This window comes from Pelodiscus sinensis, chromosome 18 (genome assembly GCF_052426305.1).
Source record: "Pelodiscus sinensis isolate ZL-2025 chromosome 18, ASM5242630v1, whole genome shotgun sequence".
Lineage (NCBI taxonomy): Eukaryota > Metazoa > Chordata > Testudines > Trionychidae > Pelodiscus > Pelodiscus sinensis.
Window position 1 is genome coordinate 32,282,989 of NC_143069.1, and position 12,012 is coordinate 32,295,000.

Genomic DNA, 12,012 nt, shown 5'->3' on the forward strand with positions numbered 1-12,012 from the left:
TGGATGGACAGACAGAGGAGGCGTATGGAGGTGGATGGTCAGACAGGAGGCGTATGGAGGTGGATGGACAGACAGGAGGCGTATGGAGGTGGATGGACAGACAGGTCCTTGGGGATGGACAGAGGGCCAATGCGCTGCCCGGTGCCGCCAGTCACGGCGCAGGAAGGAAGCTCTCACAGGCGCCGGCCTGGCTCTCGGTCCCATGGATGTTTTATATTTATATATTTACACAAGAATCGGGCTCTTCCAGCAGGGGAGACACGTACAGAGTCAACGCCTGACAGACCATCCAACGCCGGAGCTGTAGGGTGCGGACGGGGACAGAGGCTCGGCTTCCCCCCACCTTTCCGGGTATCCCTTGTCTCACACCATCAGTGCCTGCCCCTAACTGGGAGGAACTGGGTGGTGCCAGGGCCGAACCAATGGTGGGGGTGTCTACATGGCTTGAGAAAATCCAAGGGGGGACTTGAAACTGTCACATAGAAAGGGTTGGCTGTGGGGAGGCATGAAGCCACCAACTAGAGGGTGCAGACTGGGTAGAAGCCCTGGGCTGAGCATGTCCTGGATGACTTGAAACTGCCAGCTGGATGGGGTGATCTGATTTGGAACTGTTGGTTGGCTAGCAAGGGGTGACTTGAAACTGCCAGCTGGTGAGGTTGGAGTGACTTGAAACCACTGGCTTGAGCAGGTGGGGTGACTGGAAGCTGCCCGCTGAAGTATTGAAGGCAGTTGGAAAATACTGCACCCAGGAGAAGTGAAATGCAGCAGCTGTGACCCAGCAAGCTAGAACATTCAGGGCAGCTTGACACCAGCAGTTGCATGGTGCAGGGTTCCCTGAAACTACCAGCTAGAATAGGATTGAGCAGCCTGACTGGATGCCTGCTAGGATGTACAGGGCACTTTGAAACTGCTGGCTGAAGCTGTGTGGGGTAACTCGAAACCATCATTTAAAAAAGTGCAGGGTAACTTGAAACTGTCAGCTAGAGCATGTGGAGTGTCTCAGACCCGTCACCTACAGCGTGTGGGGCATCGAACCTACCAGCCCGAATGCATGGAGCAGCTTGAAACCATCATCGCGGATGTGCAGGGCCACATGGAAACCACCTCCTGAGAGGCGCCAGGGGTGGCTGGGAACCGCTGGCCGTAAAGTGCAGGGTATCCGGGAGCCACCAGGGTGGGCAGCTCGGAGAATCTTGAAACCGCCAATTGGAACACTTGGGGTGTTTGGAAACCATCATTTGCCATGTAGTTTTTTGAACTTTGGGCTCAGGGCTTGGAACATCCCTTCATCCCTCCACCCACTGGAACTAGTGCTGCCCCACAGGCCTGATGGGCGGGGAGGGATGTGGCATGAGGGAAGTTCAAGGGCAAAGGTCAAGCACTGACAACCTCAAGGTCAATTTGTGCCCACGATTGAGTCCTAAGGTCAAAGGTCAAACAACAGCTGGCTTGAGGTCAAAGGTCTTCCAGAGTCAAGGTCAGGTAGTGCCCCGTCACCCCCACAGAATCTGAGGATTAAAGGTCAAAACCTTCCAACCTCTGGGTCAAAGGTCTAACTCCTATGCCCCCCCCCCCCAATGGGCCATACTAGTGCCAGTGGCCCGGGGGGGTGGTCACTAAGCTCAGCACCATACCAAGTGGTGGTGTCCAGAGGGGTAGAGTGTTGGGCTTGGCTTTTGGAGGGGTGGGGCCACCTTGGTATCAGCTCCACCCCCTCGGATTGTACCAATGGAGCAGAACCCATGGGGGTGTGGCCTGACTCAGCTCCACCCCTTTGCCCTCCTGGATCCCACCAATGAATGAAAGGGGCTGTGGTCTATTGCACAGGGGTGTGGCCTAATTCAGGCTCAACCCTCTGGATCCTACCAATGCAGTAGGGGATTTGGGAAGGGCCTCCACAGGGTGGCTATGGCCAAGACATATCCCACCCCGTCACCCAGCTGGACTGTACCAAAGAAATGGCACTGGGGGAGGGGGGATATGTATGGCTTAGCTCAGCCCCATCCTCTCACCTTGCTGGATTGTACCAATGCAGCGAGGGGATGGGGGCATGGGCAACCTCAGCCCCATCTCTCTGGACTATACCAACATAAAAGGGGGGGTGTGTCCAACTGTGGTCACACCCCTCTGGACTGTACCAATGCAGTGGGGGAGGGACACTGGGGGTGTGGTGAAGTTCAGCCCCACCCCCCTGGACTGTACCAATGCAAAGGTGCCCGGGGGGAGGCCCCTTAGGACAGGTCCCTGTCCCCCGGTGCCCCGTACATGTAGGTGTCCTTGCCGGGCTCCTGCACAAACTCCTCCTTCTTGTCCCAGTCGGCCACCCAGCCCCCATTGGCAAAGCTGGTGCTTTTGGTGGCCCCGTAGCCGCCCCCTCCCCCGTCGCCGGCCCCCCGGGCGGCCTCGTCCTCCTCGTCGGCCAGCTCATCCTCGTGGATGAAGCCGCATTTCTCCAGGCTGGTCTCCTCCGGCTCGGCCCAGGGCTGCTTCTCGCCCGAGGCGAAGATCCCGTAGAACAGGACGCCCCCGTAGTGCACCAGGGAGGCGATCAGGAAGACGTACTGCCACTCCTCCCGGGTCTGGGTGGAGCCAAAGCAGGGAATGGGGGAGTGGGGGGCAAAGGAAAAAGATGAATTAATATTTTATTTCCCTTCCTCTTTAACCTTTGGACCTGGATCTGGGGGGGCGAGATCAGCAACCTCCAGACACCAGGCTCCGGAGTGTCCCCCCTCCATGCGCACAATTTGCACATACACCCCTCAGCACTGCCGGCGCCCCTCACTCCCACCTCACAGCCCCCCTGCCCTGCCCCCCCAGCCCTGCCGGCGCCCCTCACTCCCACCTCACAGCCCCCCTGCCCTACCCCCCCAGCCCTGCCGGCGCCCCTCACTCCCACCTCACAGCCCCCCTGCCCTGCCCCCCCAGCCCTGCCGGCGCCCCTCACTCCCACCTCACGGCCCCCCTGCCCTGCCCCCCCAGCCCTGCCGGCACCCCTCACTCCCACCTCACGGCCCCCCTGCCCTGCCCCCCCAGCCCTGCTGGCACCCCTCACTCCCACCTCACAGCCCCCCTGCCCTGCCCCCCCAGCCCTGCCGGCGCCCCTCACTCCCACCTCACAGCCCCCCTGCCCTGCCCCCACAACCCTGCCGGCGCCCCTCACTCCCACCTCACGGCCCCCCTGCCCTGCCCCCACAACCCTGCCGGCACCCCTCACTCCCACCTCACAGCCCCCCTGCCCTGCCCCCCCAGCCCTGCCGGCGCCCCTCACTCCCACCTCACAGCCCCCCTGCCCTGCCCCCCCCAGCCCTGCCGCGCCCCTCACTCCCACCTCACAGCCCCCCTGCCCTGCCCCCCCAGCCCTGCCGGCGCCCCTCACTCCCACCTCACAGCCCCCCTGCCCTGCCCCCCCCAGCCCTGCCGCGCCCCTCACTCCCACCTCACAGCCCCCCTGCCCTGCCCCCACAACCCTGCCGGCGCCCCTCACTCCCACCTCACAGCCCCCCTGCCCTGCCCCCACAACCCTGCCGGCGCCCCTCACTCCCACCTCACAGCCCCCCTGCCCTGCCCCCCCCAGCCCTGCCGGCGCCCCTCACTCCCACCTCACAGCCCCCCTGCCCTGCCCCCCCAGCCCTGCCGGCGCCCCTCACTCCCACCTCACAGCCCCCCTGCCCTGCCCCCCCAGCCCTGCCGGCACCCCTCACTCCCACCTCACAGCCCCCCTGCCCTGCCCCCCCAGCCCTGCCGGCACCCCTCACTCCCACCTCACGGCCCCCCTGCCCTGCCCCCCCCAGCCCTGCCGGCGCCCCTCACTCCCACCTCACGGCCCCCCTGCCCTGCCCCCCCAGCCCTGCCGGCGCCCCTCACTCCCACCTCACAGCCCCCCTTCCCTGCCCCCACAACCCTGCCGGCGCCCCTCACTCCCACCTCACGGCCCCCCTGCCCTGCCCCCACAACCCTGCCGGCGCCCCTCACTCCCACCTCACGGCCCCCCTGCCCTGCCCCCCCAGCCCTGCCGGCGCCCCTCACTCCCACCTCACGGCCCCCCTGCCCTGCCCACCCAGCCCTGCCGGCGCCCCTCACTCCCACCTCACAGCCCCCCTGCCCTGCCCACCCAGCCCTGCCGGCGCCCCTCACTCCCACCTCACAGCTCCCCTGCCCTGCCCCCCCAGCCCTGCCGCGCCCCTCACTCCCACCTCACAGCCCCCTGCCCTGCCCCCCCAACCCTGCCGGCGCCCCTCACTCCCACCTCACAGCCCCCCTGCCCTGCCCCCCCAACCCTGCCGGCGCCCCTCACTCCCACCTCACAGCCCCCCTGCCCTGCCCCCCCAGCCCTGCCGGCGCCCCTCACTCCCACCTCACAGCCCCCCTGCCCTGCCCCCACAACCCTGCCGGCGCCCCTCACTCCCACCTCACAGCCCCCCTGCCCTGCCCCCACAACCCTGCCGGCGCCCCTCACTCCCACCTCACAGCCCCCCTGCCCTGCCCCCCCAGCCCTGCCGGCGCCCCTCACTCCCACCTCACAGCCCCCCTGCCCTGCCCCCCCAGCCCTGCCGGCGCCCCTCACTCCCACCTCACAGCCCCACTGCCCTGCCCCCCCAGCCCTGCCGGCGCCCCTCACTCCCACCTCACGGCCCCACTGCCCTGCCCCCCCAGCCCTGCCGGCGCCCCTCACTCCCACCTCACGGCCCCCCTGCCCTGCCCCCACAACCCTGCCGGCGCCCCTCACTCCCACCTCACAGCCCCCCTGCCCTGCCCCCACAACCCTGCCGGCGCCCCTCACTCCCACCTCACAGTCCCCCTGCCCTGCCCCCACAACCCTGCCGGTGCCCCTCACTCCCACCTCACAGCCCCCCTGCCCTGCCCCCCCAGCCCTGCCGGCGCCCCTCACTCCCACCTCACAGCCCCCCTGCCCTGCCCCCACAACCCTGCCGGCACCCCTCACTCCCACCTCACAGCCCCCCTGCCCTGCCCCCACAACCCTGCCGGCACCCCTCACTCCCACCTCACAGCCCCCCTGCCCTGCCCCCACAACCCTGCCGGCGCCCCTCACTGCCACCTCACAGCCCCCCTGCCCTGCCCCCCCAGCCCTGCCGGCGCCCCTCACTCCCACCTCACAGCCCCCCTGCCCTGCCCCCCCAGCCCTGCCGGCGCCCCTCACTGCCACCTCACAGCCCCCCTGCCCTGCCCCCCCAGCCCTGCCGGCGCCCCTCACTCCCACCTCACAGCCCCCCTGCCCTGCCCACCCAGCCCTGCCGGCGCCCCTCACTCCCACCTCACAGCCCCCTGCCCTGCCCCCCACAACCCTGCCGGCGCCTCTCACTCCCACCTCACAGCCCCCTGCCCTGCCCCCCCAGCCCTGCCGGCGCCCCTCACTGCCACCTCACAGCCCCCCTGCCCTGCCCCCCCAGCCCTGCCGGCGCCCCTCACTCCCACCTCACAGCCCCCCTGCCCTGCCCCCCCAGCCCTGCCGGCGCCCCTCACTCCCACCTCACAGCCCCCCTGCCCTGCCCCCCCAGCCCTGCCGGCACCCCTCACTGCCACCTCACAGCCCCCCTGCCCTGCCCCCCCCAGCCCTGCCGCGCCCCTCACTCCCACCTCACAGCCCCCCTGCCCTGCCCCCCCAGCCCTGCCGGCACCCCTCACTCCCACCTCACAGCCCCCTGCCCTGTTGCACCTTGTGTTTGGTCATGGCCCCCACGATGAGGGGGCAGACCATGCCCGAGAGGGTGCCCACCCCGTTGGAGATGCCCATGAGGATGCTGGCGTAGCGCGGCGCGATGTCCAGGTGGTTCACGTTGAACCCTGCACGGATGGGAGAGATTCTGAGTATCGGCCCCCTGCCCCACAGCACCCCCTGCCCCACAGCACCCCCTACCCCACCCCCTGCCCCACAACACTCCCTGCCCCACAGCACCCCCTACCCCACCCCCTGCCCCATAGCACTCCCTGCCCCACAGCACCCCCTACCCCACCCCCTGCCCCACAACACTCCCTGCCCCACAGCACCCCCTACCCCACCCCCTGCCCCATAGCACTCCCTGCCCCACAGCACCCCCTACCCTACCCCCTGCCCCATAACACCCTCTGCCCTGCTTCCTTCCCCATGGTTCCCCCAGGACGCCTCCTGCCCCACAGCGCCCCCTGCTGACCTGAAATAGCAAAGCCACTGAAGCCCACAGCAAGGACCAGGAACGAGATGGCGACGCCTTTACTGTGAGAATAGCCCACCACGAGCAGCAGGGTCGCCTCCATGCCAAAGCCTGGGGGGCAGAGAGAGAACTGAGACCCCCCCCAGCCCTGCCTGTGCCCCTCCTCCCGACCCGCAGCCCCTGCCCCCCAGCTCTGCCTGTGCCCCTCCCTCCCGACCCGCAGCCCCTGCCCCCCAGCTCTGCCCCCCAGCCCTGCCTGTGCCCCTCACTCCTGCCCCGCAGCCCCTGCCCCCCAGCTCTGCCTGTGCCCCTCCCTCCCGACCCGCAGCCCCTGCCCCCCAGCCCTGCCCCCCAGCCCTGCCTGTGCCCCTCACTCCTGCCCCGCAGCCCCTGCCCCCCAGCTCTGCCTGTGCCCCTCCCTCCCGACCCGCAGCCCCTGCCCCCCAGCTCTGCCCCCCAGCCCTGCCTGTGCCCCTCACTCCTGCCCCGCAGCCCTTACCAGCCCTGCTGGTGCCCCTCTCTCCCACCCCGCAGCCCCTGCTCCCCCCAGCCCTGCTGGTGCCCCTCCATCCTGACCCATCTCACCTCCGCAGTTCATCATCTTGCGGACGTTGGTTGTGGACATGATCCTGCGGCTGCGCAGGAAGTCGGCGATCTGCCCCCCGATGGGGACAATGATGGTCATGACCAGGTGGGGCAGGGCGGAGAGCAGACCCACCTGGAGGGGGCAGGGAGAGAGGGAGTTATCGGCCCCGCCCCTCCCCAGCCCTGCTGTCCTGGGGCCAACCCAGCTCTGGCTGAGTCCCAACCAACTCCTTGCACTGATGGAGGAGGCAGGATTCCACCCCAGGTTTCCCTGCTCAGGGCAGGGAGGCAGGGTGTAGCCTGGCAGGAGTTGGGGCTAGTGGTTAGAGCGGGGGGAGGCTGGGAACCCGTCTGCCTGGGTCCTGCCTGGCGCGGGCATGGGGCCCGAGGGCTGGTACCTTGCTGATCTCGAAGCCGAAGACCTCCTCGAAGTAGGCCGGCTGGCTGATGAGCAGCAGGTAGAAGGTCCAGCTGCGGCAGAAGTTGGCCACGATGATGGCGTAGACAGGCATGGAGGTGAAGAACTTCCGCCAGGGGGCCCGGAATTTCTGCCGGGAGGGGAGGGATGAGAGGGCCACGCTGCGTGCTTCCCCACAGCAGTGCCCTAGCCCAGGACACATTACATAAGAACATAAAAATGGCCAGACTGGGTCAGACCAAATGTCCATCTAGCCCGGTGTCCTGTCGGCTGACAGCAGCCAAGGCCAGGTGCCCCACGGGGAAAGAACAGAACAGGGAATCCTCACATGAACCCTCTTCCGTCACCATTCCCAGTCCTACCCATCCTGGCCAATAGCCATCGATGGACCTAACCTCCATGAATTGATCTAGTTCTCTTTTGAACCCTGTTCAAGTCGTGGCCTTCCCAACATCCTCTGGCGAGGAGTTCCACAGGTTGACTCTGCGCTGCGTGAAGAAAAACGTCCTTTGGTTTGTTTGAAACCTGCTGCCTATTCATTTCATCTGGTGACCCCTAGTTCTTGTCAATCACTTTTCCTGAGTCCCTTTCTCCATACCTGTCATGATTTTACACACCTCTATCCTCCCCCCACCCCCAGTCTTCTCTTTTCTATTCTATGTGCTCTTGGGATTATTCTTTCCAACGTGCGTTATTTTGCCTTTATCAACATTCAATTTCATTTGCCATTTTGTTGCCCAATCACTTGGTTTGCTGAGATCTTTTTGGAGCCCTTCCCAGTCTGCTTTGGTCTCAACTATCTTGAGCAGTTGAGTATCAGCGGCACGGCTGTGTCTTCCCAGCTCAGGGCGCCCCAGCGCTGCAAGCTTCCCCACGGCAGTGCCCCCAGCCCAAGGCATCCTGGTGCTGCGAGTTTCTCTGCAGCAGTGTCCCAGCCTGCGTGCCACGGGGGCTCACCATCAGGGGGTTCATGAGGCTGGCGCTCTCGCCGATGCTCTCCTCGATGTACCGGCGCTCCTCCTCCGTGATGGTGGGGTGCTTGGCCGGGCTCTCATAGGAAACCATCAGCCAGAACATATACCAGAAGATCCCGAAGCTGCCTGTCGAAGGGAGGGGCGGGGGTTACAGGGAGGGACAGTGTTCCGAGGCCTTCCCCCACCTTCTGTGTGGTGACCCAGGGGTCTGACAGTGGGGAGGTCGGATGCCGGGGTAGATGGGCCCAGGGGTCTGACGGTGGGGAGGTTGGATGCCGGGGTAGATGGGCCCAGGTGTCTGACGATGGGGAGGTCGGATGCCAGGGTAGATGGGCCCAGGGGTCTGACGGTGGGGAGGTTGGATGCCGGGGTAGATGGGCCCAGGGGTCTGACGGTGGGGAGGTCGGATGCCGGGGTAGATGGGCCCAGGGGTCTGACAGTGGGGAGGTTGGATGCCAGGGTAGATGGGCCCAGGGGTCTGACAGTGGGGAGGTCAGATGCCGGGGTAGATGGGCCCAGGGGTCTGACAGTGGGGAGGTTGGATGCCAGGGTAGATGGGCCCAGGGGTCTGACAGTGGGGAGGTTGGATGCCAGGGTAGATGGGCCCAGGGGTCTGACGGTGGGGAGGTCGGATGCCGGGGTAGATGGGCCCAGGGGTCTGACAGTGGGGAGGTTGGATGCCAGGGTAGATGGGCCCAGGGGTCTGACAGTGGGGAGGTCAGATGCCGGGGTAGATGGGCCCAGGGGTCTGACAGTGGGGAGGTTGGATGCCAGGGTAGATGGGCCCAGGGGTCTGACAGTGGGGAGGTTGGATGCCAGGGTAGATGGGCCCAGGGGTCTGACGGTGGGGAGGTCGGATGCCGGGGTAGATGGGCCCAGGGGTCTGACAGTGGGGAGGTTGGATGCCAGGGTAGATGGGCCCAGGGGTCTGACAGTGGGGAGGTCGGATGCCAGGGTAGATGGGCCCAGGGGTCTGACGGTGGGGAGGTCGGATGCCAGGGTAGATGGGCCCAGGGGTCTGACGGTGGGGAGGTCGGATGCTGGGGTAGATGGGCCCAGGGTTTTGACAGGGGGAGGCTGGATGTCGGGGTAGATGGGCCCATAGCTCTACCCTTACCGTACACATAGAAGACAGAACTCCACCCCGAATACTGGACCAGGACGCCAGCCAGCGGCATGGCCACCACGGCGCCGGCGTAGGAGCCTGTGGGAGATCGGGAGATGTTAGCCCCACGGGCCTAGAGCCACGGAGAGAACCCAGGCGTCTGGCTCCTAACCCCCCTGCTCTAACCACTAGAGCCTGCTTCACCCCCCATGCCGGGAGAGAACCGGAGTATCCTGGCTCCCAACCCCCCTGCTCTAACCACTGAACCCCACTCTCCTCCCAGAGCCTGGGAGAGAACCCAGGCATCCGGCTCAGCCAGGGCAGGGTCCCTTACCACAGAAGGCCGTGGTGGCGAGGCGGCTGCGCTCCATAGGTGGGGCCCACTTGCTCCAGATCCCGTGGCAGGCCGGGTACGTCACCCCCTGGGGCAGACAGACAGACACACGATAGGGGTGGGAGGCGTGGCCAGGTAAATAGGCTCCACCCCTTCCCCTGCAACCCCCCCCCCCCTGCACTCACATGCCCCCTCCACTTTTAGGTCTTTCTCCTACCACAAAGGGGGTGTGGCTAGAGTTCAAGCCCCGCCCTTAACCAAGCTTCACCACTGGATCTCCGGAAGGGGGAAGGGGTGTGGCCGGAAAAGCAAGTCCCACCCTCTTATCCCACCACCACCATGTGAGGAAAGGGTGTGGCCAACAGACCCCGCCCCGCCCTCTCACCCCCACATCTCCCAGGTGCGGATGGGGGTGTGGCCAGGAAGGCAAGCCCCGCCCCCTCTGTCCCAACTCCTGCCCCTAGGGGGCGTTCACCTCCACCAGCCCCTGCAGGATGCGGACGAAGATGACGCAGCCGTAGTGCACGCGGGCAGCGGAAGGGATCAGCATGTTCAGGGTCGAGGTGGCCACGATGGCGAAGCCAAACACCCTGTGGGGGAGGGGGAGGTGGCACTGGCTCACCGTTGGGTCAGTACGGCTGCTGCTCGCTAGCGACATGGCCTGGGACTGCGCCCTCGCTGCCCTCGAGGGCCCGGCCTGCACGCAGCTTGCTACGGTGTTCGCACGTGTGTGCTCACTATTGTGTTTGTCTGCTCACTGGTGCGTGGCACGTGCATGGCTCACTGTTGGGGTGGCACCGTTGCTGCTTGCTGGCATTTGACTACTGTGTTTGCACACTCATTGGGCAGTAGTTGATTTCTGTGCTTGCTGGTGCATTCAAGTACTCACTGCACACTAGTGCACTGCACACTCACTGCTCACTATATTATTTGCACACCCATTTGTGTCTGCATACTTGTTGCTCATGACCATACAGCATGCTTGCTACTCATTCTTGTGTTTGCACTCACATTGTTCACTAATGCATTGGATGGTGAGTCCTCGCTCCTGAGCGTAACATACCTTCACCAATCACTAGTGTCTGCATGCTTGCTGCTCACCCCTGCATTGCATGGGCACTAGTGACAGAGCATTGTGTTTGCACTATCATTGTTCTCTATTTCTGCCATTGCTGGTCATGGCTACGGCTGCCTTGTCCCTGATCACCACAGCCGCTCACGACTGCGTTTTGCCCACCTCCCACTTGCATCATTGCTGACTCAGGGTGGGGAAGGGGGGCTGGGGACGCGGGGAGTGGTGCCTGGCTAAGGGCATGGGGCACGGCAGCGTCTGTCCGGGAGATTTCGGGAAGCAGCGAGGGATTAGCCCAGTTGGAAAGGGGCCAGGCCCTGAGGGAGGAGGAAGCAGCCAGGGGACTTTTAATGACTCTGAGATTTGATACCTGATCTGAAATGCACCCCCGCCCCGCTCTCTGCAGCCCCTGCCTACGCCACAGCCGGGCCCCCGCCCTGCCTCCTGCACCCAGCACCCCCTGCCAGGCCCCCGCCCCACTCCCCACAGCCCAGCACCCCAGCTGGGCCCCCACCCTGCCCCCTGCACCCAGCATCCCCTGCCAGGCTCCCGCCCCACTCCCCACAGCCCAGCACCCCAGCTGGGCCCCCACCCTGCCCCCTGCACCCAGCACCCCCTGCCAGGCCCCCGCCCCACTCCCCACAGCCCAGCACCCCAGCTGGGCCCCCACCCTGCCCCCTGCACCCAGCACCCCCTGCCAGGCCCCCGCCCCACTCCCCACAGCCCAGCACCCCAGCTGGGCCCCCACCCTGCCCCCTGCACCCAGCGCCCCCTGCCAGGCCCCCACCCTGCTCCCAACAGCCCAGCGCCCTGTGCCAGGGCCCTGCCTACGCCACAGCCGGGCCCCCGCCCTGCCCCCTGCTGGGCCATCTATGTATCTGTTCTCACCTATTAGCAGCGAATTTCTGGGCGATGAACCCCCCAGGGATCTGGGTGACAATGTAGCCCCAGAAGAAGGAGCCGTGAATCATTCCAACCGTCTCAGGGTCCCAGGTGAACTGGGCTTTCTGGGGAGGAAAGAAACAGAGGAAACTCCCCGTGGCCCATTCCCTGCCCCCGAACCAGCCAATCCCTGGGCCGGGCGGGACCGGCGCCCCCTAGAGGAGACAGGCCCCAGCCCCATTCCCTGCCCCCTGGGCTGGCCTGTCGGGCGGGAGCCGGCACCGGGCCCCTCACCTCCACCACGACCTTGCCGCCCCGGTACACGGTGTTGTTGTTGACCATGCTGACGATGGCCACGCCCAGGTTGCAGCGGATGCCGAAGCTGATGCAGAAGCCCAGGCCGCAGAGGATGGCGATGATGTAGCGGCGCGGGAGGCCGAAGCAGGTGCAGTCCACCACCGGCTGGTGCTTCTCCGACACCTCCACCGGGCGC

The 12,012-nt window shown here is 66.0% G+C and overlaps 1 protein-coding gene across 1 annotated transcript in view; it reads right to left on the minus strand.

The window, feature by feature from the left end:
- Positions 1-125: 125 nt before the first annotated feature.
- The window catches only part of SLC17A7 (solute carrier family 17 member 7), a 32,474-nt gene continuing 20,587 nt past the window's right edge, over positions 126-12,012 (minus strand). The window contains exons 2-12 of the mRNA XM_075917535.2: positions 11,814-12,012; positions 11,526-11,644; positions 10,041-10,155; positions 9,566-9,653; positions 9,244-9,330; positions 8,110-8,252; positions 7,133-7,282; positions 6,735-6,867; positions 6,150-6,260; positions 5,675-5,802; positions 126-2,579 (exon numbers count right to left, since the gene is read on the minus strand). The exon at positions 11,814-12,012 is cut by the window's right edge and continues 54 nt beyond it. Coding sequence (XP_075773650.1) covers positions 2,232-2,579; positions 5,675-5,802; positions 6,150-6,260; positions 6,735-6,867; positions 7,133-7,282; positions 8,110-8,252; positions 9,244-9,330; positions 9,566-9,653; positions 10,041-10,155; positions 11,526-11,644; positions 11,814-12,012 — 1,621 coding nt within the window. The 3' untranslated portion in view covers positions 126-2,231. The remainder of the gene's footprint in view (positions 2,580-5,674; positions 5,803-6,149; positions 6,261-6,734; positions 6,868-7,132; positions 7,283-8,109; positions 8,253-9,243; positions 9,331-9,565; positions 9,654-10,040; positions 10,156-11,525; positions 11,645-11,813) is intronic.